The sequence below is a fragment of the Argiope bruennichi genome, chromosome 4 (assembly GCF_947563725.1).
Source record: "Argiope bruennichi chromosome 4, qqArgBrue1.1, whole genome shotgun sequence".
NCBI lineage: Eukaryota > Metazoa > Arthropoda > Arachnida > Araneae > Araneidae > Argiope > Argiope bruennichi.
Genome location: NC_079154.1, coordinates 67,710,480 through 67,722,876, shown reverse-complemented (window position 1 = coordinate 67,722,876; position 12,397 = coordinate 67,710,480). Strand labels below are relative to the sequence as shown.

The window sequence follows — 12,397 nt, the reverse complement described above, 5'->3', positions numbered from 1 at the left end:
ATATTTTTCTTGAAATGTATTTTTTTTTTTCAGTACGTTCCTAAACTTTATCCAAAGGCGACAAATGCAGTAATTGAGTTTTATTGAAAGGTTTCAAGAAACGTTTAGGATAATGTAAATTTATATATGTATACATTAAACCAAATTAGAAATAAACATTAACATTAAGTTTAAATTGCAAAAAAAGAATAAAATCGAATGAAATGTTGAATCCAGCCTAAGGACTTTATCAAGGGTCACCTTCAAACAAGAATTCAGAGCAGAAATTTTTTTTCTGTGAATGGTCTGACAGATCTGACTTTCATCTAAGTATTGTCGCCTCCTGATCCGAAAATCCGAAATAATGCTGACATTAAAATCAAACATTAAAAATCTGTAATTTAGTCTTATAGATATTTGCATAGTTTTATTTCATAAGTACCTGAAAGAAAAAAACCTTAACCTCAACAACCCAGAATACTCGGTTCCAGTCCAAAAGAAAACTTTAAGTTATTTTAAAACTTTTGTAATTAGCAAAGAAGCGCAAATACATCTTAATTCTAGCAAAGTGCATGTGTAAGAAACTACAAGCTATAAAATTAAAGAATATTTTATGAAACTAACTTATAAAGTAAATATTTCCAGAATCAAAAACTTTTAAAATAAAGATACATTATATATTGTGCAGAGAGGGAAATATTGGATAAAAGTCAGAGCCCTCACAGAAGCAAAAAAAAAAAAAAAATCCCTGGTTCGAATTCCTGCTTGAAGGTGACCTTTGATAAAGTCTTTAGGCCGGATTCATCATTTCCTTCTTTTTTAATTCCATTCCATTCTTTTTCTTTCTTTCTTTTTTTTTTTTCAATTTGATTTTAAGGTTAATGTTTATTTCTAATTTGTAATTTCATTTGGGCATTAAATGTAGCAGCACTGGCGAGCCTTGAATACAATATACCCTCCTTTTAAAAGTTTTTGACTCTGGAAATATTTACTTTATATGTTAGTTTCATAAAATATTCTAGTGATTTTATTATTTGTAATTTCATATATGGATTAAAATTATTCAAACAAGTTGCATTAATTTTGTTAAATTTTTCCTTTGTAAAATAATAAGCGTTTTGGCTAAAATAAATGAAATATGATTTATAAACTCTTCATGCATTTCATATAATTCACCAGCAAAAGAAAGAAGACAGATGGGTGAAATCTACTTTATAGTGTCCCTTGAAATTGTCGCCAATATGGAATTCAAACAATCAAATCGAATAATTTTTTTAACAATTCTCGTTTAATTTCTTTTATTGTTGCGATGCACATCTGCCACACAATTTTACATGAACTGAAAATTTAAATTAATAATAATTGACTACTCATTTAACAAATGAAATTAAAATGTAAATTTAATTTCTTTAAAGTATGATTATTTTGACTAATAACAACATTTTAATACTATTTTTTAAAACTAATAGTTTCCTCTTTTTTACAAGTTAATAAAAGAATATTTGAAATTATTTAAATTAGTAGCCTTAAACGATCACCTATGATACTGGTTATATTAAATGTTATTAAAATCGTTTATTCAGATACTTTAGAGTAATAATTAATAAGCGAATAGAGGTTTATGCCTGTTATGAGTTGAATATATAATTTGTACGACTTAGAAGTATATGTGGTTGATTTTTTTTTTCTACATAGATGGGGAAAATAGATACAGGAGAAACAGGTTTAGAGGTTAGAGCAAGATGAAACTATAATTTTTATTTCTCGAATATGAAATGTACGAAGAGAAGGTGTTGTAATAGTCAAAAAATGTGACTTCAAGATTTTGACTTATTTCCGGATTTCAGATGTGAATCCGAAAAACGAAATTTTGGAATTGTATTTATCTGCCACTTTGTTTGTGAACATGATAAATAAAAAAATTTAAGATTTGGTAAATAGTTTTTGCACAGAATTTTAAAATTTTTATCAACTTTTTATTTAACGAAATCTAAACAGAGGAGGTTTGTATCTCTGACTGTCTGAATATAAGTTTAATATGACTATAAAACGAAGAATGATGGATAAAATTTGATACATAGATTTAGCATCTAAAATGTAGATTCGCACCAACTTCAGTATGAAATCTGTCGAAGTGTTGAATCCGTTGGTCTATAATTTTGGATGCATGTAAACACGATAATTCAAAAACATTATGAACTTTTAATCGCCAAAGAATGTCGCCACAGAACGCACAGAGGTTCTTTTGTAACTGATGTTCGCCAATATAAGCCGTACTCTGGAAATAAAAATCTGAACATTTATGGTGTTCATGACCTTTCCCAAAGTTAACAATTTTATGCGGAAGGAGGAGGATATCACATTTATTAGAAATTATGCGAGAAAGTTTCGTGGAGACCGCTCTTGCTGATTTTATATTTTCCCATGCTCCTCAATAGAAATAAAGTGTTTCTTGAGTTTTTAATTTTGATGATTATGGGGAAATACAAAATGTATAAATTATTGAAGAAATATTTGATACAAATGCAAAGAAAAAGTAAAATCATTTTCAGAGGAAGTTTGAAAGTGTGTGAAGGAAAGTGGAAACGAATGTATGCTTGAGTTCTGAATGCGCTGAGTGTACATGAACGATAGCGTAAAACATTGTTTTACTAATAACTCTTTAGAATTAACGATTAACATAATATTTTGCTTTCCAGAAAGCACACGGAGCCCAAAAAGCGAAACTGAGGCTGAAGCATACTTTCATTCTTTTAATCTCCAAACTACTGGTAAATATTCTTTTTTTAATCACCTTATCAGGTGAGGTGGTGGGATTACATTTTTTCAATGAAATATCCTGTTTTTATACAATATCTTTTGAGCTTATAAAATTGATGTTAATAATAAAATATTAAGACACGTTTTCTCTTTCTGGAAAAAAAAAGGCAAAACTTTCAATTACTGCCCAACAGATTATGCTGGAAACTATATTAAGACATCTTTTAGACAATGCGGCAATTAATGCTTTAGTTTCAGTAATACAATATGTATTATTTGCCAGCGGAGTCTGAAACACTCTGAGCCTTTGCGTATAAGATGGGTTTAACTCGACAATTTAAGGGTAAGAGGAACGATTTTACATTTAACAATAAAATAAATTCCGGAAAGGCGCACATCCTTCCGCGTTTCATCCCTTAGTGTGAAAGAATCGTCGAAAAGTGGTCGTCTCAGGATACTGAAACGAACAGTACTTGCGCAGTTTATTCACTATATGCGTTTTGAATATTAAAAAAGGATATATTTTCATATCCTGATGAAATCGGGATGTTTTTCAACAAAAAAATAAGTACAATTAATTCGAAATGCAGAAAAAAGGCATTTCTTTTTATATGATGTTTCGCTGAAGGATTAATTTAATGGTTATTTCCAGTAATATCATTTTGGCCACAGGATTTTGCTTCAAGGATTCTGAGATCCTAACTGAACTTAGTTCTCTTTGAGTAGAAGTGCATATGCATTTCCCTAATCTGAAGATTGTGGAACCTTAAAGGAAAAAACTTTAATAAATGTTTTTAGCTATTCAATTTTGGTCAAACGACCATATGAGATGGAAGAAGAAATGAAATGTACATTAACGCCGGATGAACAAAGTTGAGAAGCAGATGAACAAGAAATAATTTTAGATAGCGGATACATTATGGCGGTTCGAGAAGAAGATACCAATTTGTTGTGATGTACGGGTATTTGTACTTGCTATCACTGTGAGTGTAGTAGGTTTGCTGTTAAACTGTGGTATTTTTTTTAAAATCCAGCTCATCTAAAGATACGCACTTACGCAAAGTTTGAGAAGATGAAATTTACCGTGAATTAAATATTCTCAAAGTGATTTCACTTGGAGGATTGAAGCCGTAGAATAATGATCTCGTCTTTTGGCCATGTGTCAAATATTACGATATCCTCAATAGCTTTGCGCTGCCTCAAAATGAATTTTAATATTTTTAAGAACAAAATAAATTAATCGAATTTGAACTCTTAAACAGAATGTGAAAAAAAAAAAAAAAAAACTGATTACTGAAAATAAAATGTTCAAAAATTTTTCTAATACTAACTTTTACTGCTATTTATTTACTACCATTCTAATATTTTTTTAAAAGAACATTATCAGCTTATTTATAATAACGTAAGACCAAGAATAGATGATTGAAATACGCTCAACCTTTCTGAAATCAGTAAAGACGAAAAGTTAGAGTGTTAATAGTATTGAAAATGTCCATTTAGTTCAGATTAATCTTTATACCGCATTCTCACGTAGAATGAGGAAATGTGAAAATTGCTCTAATTGCTGCTTTTGTTTCCTACCGAGTGCATATAAATCGGGGGCGTAACGAGCAAGAGTAGCACCTCACTCTCCCCTTCCCGTTTTCAGACATAATCAAAAGTTTACAAAGTGTAAGTTTCGTCCGGGATATGATTCCGTTTCATTTTTCTATCCCTTCATTATATTTAGCTGAATATATATATATATATATATATATATATATAGCTTAACATTCTTTAACGAACTCTCTCCATGGAGTCCCCTAAAAGTAGTGCCCATAGTATTCAGTCTCTACGCCGATGATATAATACAGTTTAAGGGTATATCATATCGTATTTATTCTTTCACTCCTACTACTAAGCTATCTCGAATACGAGAAGGTGAACGAAACGGTATTGGCCAACGTTCTTATTTCTAAGAATGGTTAAAAATCCTTGTTTCAACTATGCTTTGTACCTGTTTATAATAATTGAGGATTAACTACACAATAATCAATTCTAGAATGTAATGTGAATTCTGCAAGTAGCGCAGAATTCACATTACAGATAATTAGAGGCTGATTATTATTTCGACATGACGAACTGAGCTGGATTCGTTTTCTTACCCTTGTTTATTCCCACAGTTGCATGATTCATAAGCAGAAACACGTCATCAGCTTTTAACAAATCAATCACTTTATAAATAAATTAAAAGCGTGATTTTGTGTTTGATTCTAGCACCTAAAAGACAGTGCGGCCGAAGATTTGCAAGGAATGCCAGGATTGTTGGAGGAGCAGATACCTATGACGGAGAATTCCCTTGGGCGGTAAGCAAAGAAAATTAGTTTTAGATATTATTACAACAATTATTTAAATGAGTTCAGGATTTTAAAATGAAATACTAAATATTATCATTTGCCTCTCCCTCTCTGGTTCTTTTGTTTTCACCAAGTCTTTTGTCAAGTTCCTAGCACAATTTTCTGATGAATTGTGATAGGAAATAAAGAAAGAATCATAAGGTTAATTTTAAAGAAACTCTTGGTCCACCTTTAAATTCTGTTGGTCCTCAAAGACCGTAACCACTGAAATTTTAATAAAATAATTAAGCGGGGGGGGGGACGTATGTCGAATTCAATTTGTAATTCGACTGACCTTTTTTAAAAAAAATATTTATAGTTGATGCTCCTGATAATATTACTTTTAAGCATCTTTGAGAAATGTTCAACTTTGTATTGATATTTGCAGTGTCCTCTTCATAAGATATTTAGATCAATAATATGCAATCTATTAGTAATGTGTCTCCATTTTTACTATAAGAAGCTTCATTAATCGGAATACAGCTTGCTTCATTACAAAATTTTGTTGAATAACATAGAAGGTTTTTCCCAAGGAACAATTCGTTCATTAATTTCAAAATAAAATTTTTTATTGAATCTGCATTCTTTTCTCTGTAACAATTCGTACGAAATATGCAAGGTGGTTATAATCAAATGTCTTTGAAGGAATCCTGAAGAAAAACTATCTGGAGTATGTTGAGGAAAATATTTATACTATTTGCAGTATGGGGAAGTACACTCATGTCCATAAATTAAGGATAATGCAAGTTCGGGAAAAGAAAGAGTCAGAAGCAAAACAGATGCGACTGATTTGTAAAGCCTATTTATTAAACAAAAGGTAAAAAGCAAAAAAGATGCTATATGTTTGATATCATTAATAAAAATTGCAATTTTTTGCTCCCTAGAGCAAATTACAAAAAAAAAAAAACTATTTACAAAAACCAATATTACATGGTTGGTATGATGGTTAATACATAGTATGTTTCCCAGGCGATGCAATATAATCCGTACAATACCTAGTATCTGAGTATCAAATTATCGATCTGATCTTGGGGAATATTACACCACTCATCAAGCAATGCTCTTCGAAGTTCCGGTAGACATGCAGCAGGTGGTAGACGGGCTGTAATTCGTTGACCAAGCATGTCCCACATATGTTCTACTAGATTCAAGTCCGGTGAGAATGTTGGCCAGTCCATACGGGTGATATCCTTCGACCGTTTCGTATTCTCCGATGCATTCGTTTACGATGTTTGCACAGTGAGGACGGGCGTTGTCATCCATAAACATGTATTCTGCGCCCATGGCGCCCCGAAACAAGCGTACATGTTGTTCCAGGTTGACGTCCCGATAGATTTGGCCTGTCATGATTCCAATTTGAACATGCAGGTCAGTTCTGGAAACCAGAATAATTCCTCCCCAAACGAGCAATCCTGCACCACCTAACGGTGTCGTTCAATGATGTTCTTTTGGTGGTAATGAGTACCTGGCGCTCTCCATACGAAAGTCCGGCGAAAATCAGACTGCAAGCTAAACCTGGACTCGTCGAAAAACATCACACAAGCCCACTGTTACGGTGTCCACAATGCATGCTGTCTACTACAGACTAACCACAGGCGACAGTGAGTTGCGACAGTCCGTCTGTTTCTTTTGGCAGTAACTCCCAAATACCTGTCCTCAATCGGCGTTGTAATACGGGGGCGACCTGTGCTGTAACATCTACTCACATTACCATCATCTTGGGATCGTTTCCAAAGCCTGGAGATGACACTCTGTGTGATTCCAGGTTCCTCGGATACTTCCAGCTGGGTACGCCCAGATTCCAAACTGCCGATAATTCTACCACGTAAAAAATCATCCAAATGCGTCCTTTGTGTCATAACTATGCGATTATTGCACTGAAAGGCTTATAAAGCGCTTGCGAACAATTTTACTTCTTTGCCTGTATTCCTTATACATCACTCTCTTACACTCTCGTCATTGTGACGTATTATCGGTTCATCCGATGGCTTCCTGCAATTTGCATATGATTTTTGAAGATTATGGTCGTTTTACGGGTGATATATGTATTTAGAGTTCGATTTCCGCGTGACTCTGAATTAACCTTAATTTATGGACATGAGTGTAAATTACACAGTAAGAAAATTTTAATTGATTTTTTTATATTTTTGTTAACTAAAATTATAACTTATTTTTCTTTGTTAAAAGATATGAACTGAATTATTACAATAATTGTTTAGTACGACTTAAGCCTTCAAGCTTCCAATGAAATTCAGCACTCACAAAGACGCAAGGTAGGGATTTATTAATCTACAGTAGCATCTACATTCTTCACTCTGGGTTGTATAACAAAATTTTAATTTCATGTAGGTAATGTTGTGAAATATAGTGCAAGATTTTGCTATGGCCCTCGCTACGCTTTTAACGCTTAAATATCACTGATCCTCTGACTCTAAATCAATTGCTTCCCTAATTTCTTCCACAACTTCCTGATTCACAGCGGTTCATCCGCTAATTTTAGGAAGCATTTCGAGTTCTTTTCTAGTTTCAAATTTACTAATTCCAGTCCATTCACAAACATCCCCCCCCTTTTTTTTTTCAAATCTGAAACTTCGATATTTTTTCAAAGCAGCGGTATACAGTGGCGGATTTTGACATCATGAGGTCACAGGCGCTAAATTATTTTGAGGCCCCCTTCTAGGTAAATTATATTTATAACAAGAAAGTAATATGAATTAAACTTATTTTAGCTTTTAATTTTAACTTTGCGTTTACTTTTTTGCAATTTCTGCATTATATGTATATGTCAAACATGAAAAAAGTGCACCTTTTTTAATTAAAAAAAATGTTACCATAAAAGGACAAAATGACAGTTCTATTCAATACGTATTAGGAGAAAATATTTCTATTTACATTCTTTCCAAACTTTGAATTGGTATAAAAAGTGTCAACATCCTTTGACCGAAGGATTGAGCGATATTTTCTATTAACAATGCAGATAATATTAATAATAAAAAATATATATATAAAATGTTCTCTTCTAAGATTTTTTTTAAATAATACTTAGATAAATTTTAAAATAGTTCTTAAAATATTACCTAGTTGAAGGAAAATTGCTTATTTAAATATTTTTCTCCCATCCTTCTATTTGATGTTTCTGGAAATCGCGGTTGGACCTTTTTAATTTTTAGTAAAAATGCGTATTAAAAAAAATTAAATTACTAGTACTAGTTTAAATAATACTTATTTTAAATATATTAGTAAATTTATTTTGGCAAAAAATAGTAATTAAAAATTATTTAGCAAACTAATTATTTATTTCAATATTTTGCAGTAAAAACGTTTTTAAACAAAAAAATGTTAACACAAGTTGAAATAATAGAAATTTACTGATACGACTAATAAAGACTAAATTATAAAAAATAAATAAATAAACTAAACAATTTTATAAAGATCCACGGGTGGATAAATATAGAAATTATTATTTTAAAATTTGATTAATCTGTTGCATACTTATGTAAAACCATACAGATATCAATTTAAGAAGATTAAAAATAAAATAGAATGTTTAAAATGAACTATCGCTATAATTATCAGAGAAAAACTAATAAAAAGCCTTAACGCGTTATTTTGGTGATAATTTTAATACTAAAAAATTTGTAAGTCATAGTTATAAATTTAACAAATTGCAAACATTTCAATACTTAAAATTTAAGATAAGCTGATAAATCTTTCACTTATAAAGTTTTAAGTGATATAATTGCAAAACACATTTCATGCCAAGTTCTTTAAGTAAGTTCAAGCAAGTTTTTTATTTCATATGAACCATCTGTTCTGCTCTGGTAATTAAATTAATAATTAAAATAACCGTTTTGAAAGATTCATTCAATTAAACTTATTAAAAAGAGAAAGTTAATATATATCAAACGTGCCCTTAATGAATAAATACTTCACCGATTTATACCAAAATCACAGTAATTGTTTTAATAATCGTACGGGAAAGAGTAAAATCATGTTACTTCCGACAGTTAAAATTATTATATTAGACAAGAAATTATCACGACTAGGGGACCAAAATTTCAATACCGGTATTCGGTATTTTTTAAATCTTAATACCGGGATACCTGTTTTAATTCCGGTATTAGAAATTTTAGAAAAAGAAAGAAAACACAAGTGTTTCTTTGTTTTATTTGTCAGTTTTGTTAGAGAGTGTAAATATCACAAAAATAATTTGTAACTTATAAATTATAACAGTATATAATCACAAAAAAGTAAAGAAACATCTTATTTATTTAAATCACAAAAAAAGTGTAAATAGCACTATTCAGTCTGTGGTACTATTACAAATTTCTGAAATATGATCTTAAAAAACATAATGCTGCAATTATACTGTCATTAAGCCTGAAAAGTAATTTTGTGTAAAAATTACCAGCTTTTGAAAACGCTCTTTCGGCACTTACGCTAGTTGGTGGTACTGTTAGCGATGCGTGATATGCTTTTTCCAAGTATTTACCTTTAAATCCCTCATCCTCAAATAAATCGATTTCCCGTCGGATGGTTTTGGATATAACTGATTTCTGTATTGTATTTTTGGTTCGTTGAAATTTTATTCATCGCTAATTCTAATTTTTGTTCAAGAGACAATTCCTTTTCACTATCGACAGTAGTGACATCATAATCTCCGATAATTGAACCGAATTCTTCCGAATATGGATAGGTTTGTGGGTAAACAATTTTAAGAAAATTTACTCTAAACTTAATCAGATTTGAATTGGTTATTTTCTTTTCTTCTTTTTCATTTTCATTTTTAAAATCATTATAATTATGTAAATACCATAAAACATTTTCTATTTCGGTATGCCTTTCTTCTGTGAGATTTTTCATTGTAATATATAATTCTTCAGATAGTGATGTGTGCTGCTCTTTCAGTGACTGCAACATGAAATTTATTGTTGCATTAGCTGTTAATAAATTAAAATCTCTCCGACATAATGCCTCAATAGTCAGTTTTATTGGAAGTAGAGCTGATATAGTTCTGGATATTAAGCCGAATTCACATTCCGAAAAATTAATTTACAGGTTTAAGTCGATTATAGCTTTTTTGATTGGATTTCCCAGTTTCAAAAATCGTTCCATCAATAGGAGTAAACTGTTCCAACGTGTTTTAGAATCTAATATTAACATATATTCTGTTTTATTTTCAGTTAGTATCTATTTTAGTAATATATCTTTTTTTATAGGGGAACGTTTAAATATCTTAACAATTTTTCGAACTTTATAAATTATAGGAAGCAATTCTTGATAGGTTAATATTTCATCCTCATAAGCGATATCTTCTTCAACAATTACATTGTCAATATCACTCTCACTCTTACTCTTTTCAAAGTTGGAATCCGAAATTTCTATATCCACAGTATTTGGATTCTTCTGTTCTTTATTTTTTCGGTATAACACATCCATTACTCCTAATTGAATTCCATGTGCATAGCACAACTGCTGATTTGCACCAATCTACTTTCCAACTTTTTTTTTCATAATTGTTGCTCCATCAGTCGTTATGGATACAATATTTTCTTTCAGGGATAATCCATGTTTCGCTAATTTATATTTAAGCAATTAATTAAGCCATTAATTAGCTAATTAATTTCGCCCGTTATGGAGACATAAAAACAAAAACGTATACTATTTTGCTATGTTCGCGATACCTGAACATATAGTGGAGACAATTTTAAAAATTTCTAGTAAATACCGAAAAACCGGTATTTACACTTGTGAATACCGGTATTACGAAATTGTACAAATGGCTCAAAATACCGGTATTCGGTATCCCGGTATACCGGTATTGCAATCCCTAATCACGACATATATATCCACAACTACTTCGATATCCAATTCAAATTAAATTGATATTCGTAATTAAAATGTTCACAATATTCAAATACATTGAATACACTTTTCTTTTTTATCATGAACATTTATTATTAACTTATATTTGTAGATATTTCTTAGAAATAGTTTAAAAAATCATGCTTTTATAAGAAAATAATTAATACAAAAAATGTGTGTAAAATAGTAAGACTTCTCATCTCTTTCAAAGCAGTGTCAGTTTTAGCTATTTTTCAACGATTCGCATAACCTTAGTACTTATTGTTTCAATTTTTATTCTTAGTCTTTGCTCGTATTCTTTAAATTTTTGTTCTTAATCCTGTCTTGAACCGTTGGCAATTGATAGAGATATTTGTTCAAGTCAGCCTACTTTAAACTCCTTTTCCACAGATGTGGAGGCATCAAATTACAAGACCCTTAGAGCTCGTAATTGTGCCCCTGTGTAAAAAGAAGAAATGCTCAGGTTGTCTCAGCTTCGTTTACTGTCGGTGCTTCTGAACATTATTAAAAAGATTTTATTCTCCAAGTGCGCACATTTTACTTAGACGGACGAATACACAAGAGAGTCAGAACTATATATTATTTCTCGCGTTATATAGCATTGAATTAAACTTAAAAAATAATTAAAATAAACCATAAATTTTGCTGCAGAATGATTAAATATATAGTTTTTAAAAATACTTAGCCTTCCAATTTACAGATGCAGTTTTTCTAAAACATTCGGCATGGTTTCAAAATATTTAATGCCGGCAAAAATAATAAAAAGCATATTTTCAACAACATAAGAAAAAATAATTTCAATCCCTTTTTTTTTTTTTTTTCGAAGAATGAAATGTTCGCGTTAATTCATAAGACTTTCAATTCTTAAATTTTCTGAAGCAATCTATGATTTAAGTGTTGTAAATATTAACGTGTCAAACATAACACAAACTTGTTATGCACAACATGCATTTGATTATAACGCATTTGAAGAGAATAAAACTTAAAAATTTCCAAAACTGTGCAACACAGTGTGCACAACAAGTGTCACTGTGCAACGTATTCTAATTGATACGGGCTTTCGCAGCGGCAGATTATCTTGTGTCCCATTGTTGACATAGCGCCACAAAGTTCTACCCCTTGTCTGGACTCCACAACACCGTAATTGGACTCTTAATTATTGGAAAATTATTGTCTGGTCTGACGAGCCACGTTTCCAGTTGTCAGGCGGATAGCCGTGTACGGGTGTGAAGAAAACCCCCATGGATCCCTTATGCCTACAAGGAACTATTCAAGCTGGTGGGGACTCTGTGATGGTATGATGCATGTACAGTTAGTATGAAATGGGACCGTTGATACTTCTAGACTCGACCATAACAGGTCAGCGGTACTTTAACATCCTTTCTGACCACCTGCATCTATTCATGTCCTGTGTGCAT

General features: G+C 31.1%; 1 protein-coding gene across 2 annotated transcripts in view; it reads left to right on the top strand.

Annotated features, from left to right (window-relative positions):
* The window catches only part of LOC129965937 (serine protease 33-like), a 47,627-nt gene that overhangs the window by 22,385 nt on the left and 12,845 nt on the right, over positions 1 to 12,397 (top strand). Inside the window, exons 2-3 of one of the 2 annotated variants that reach the window (XM_056080236.1) lie at positions 2,679 to 2,750; positions 4,996 to 5,084. In XM_056080236.1, coding sequence (XP_055936211.1) covers positions 2,679 to 2,750; positions 4,996 to 5,084 — 161 coding nt within the window. The remainder of the gene's footprint in view (positions 1 to 2,678; positions 2,751 to 4,995; positions 5,085 to 12,397) is intronic. The other variant, XM_056080237.1, reaches the window with a different exon arrangement.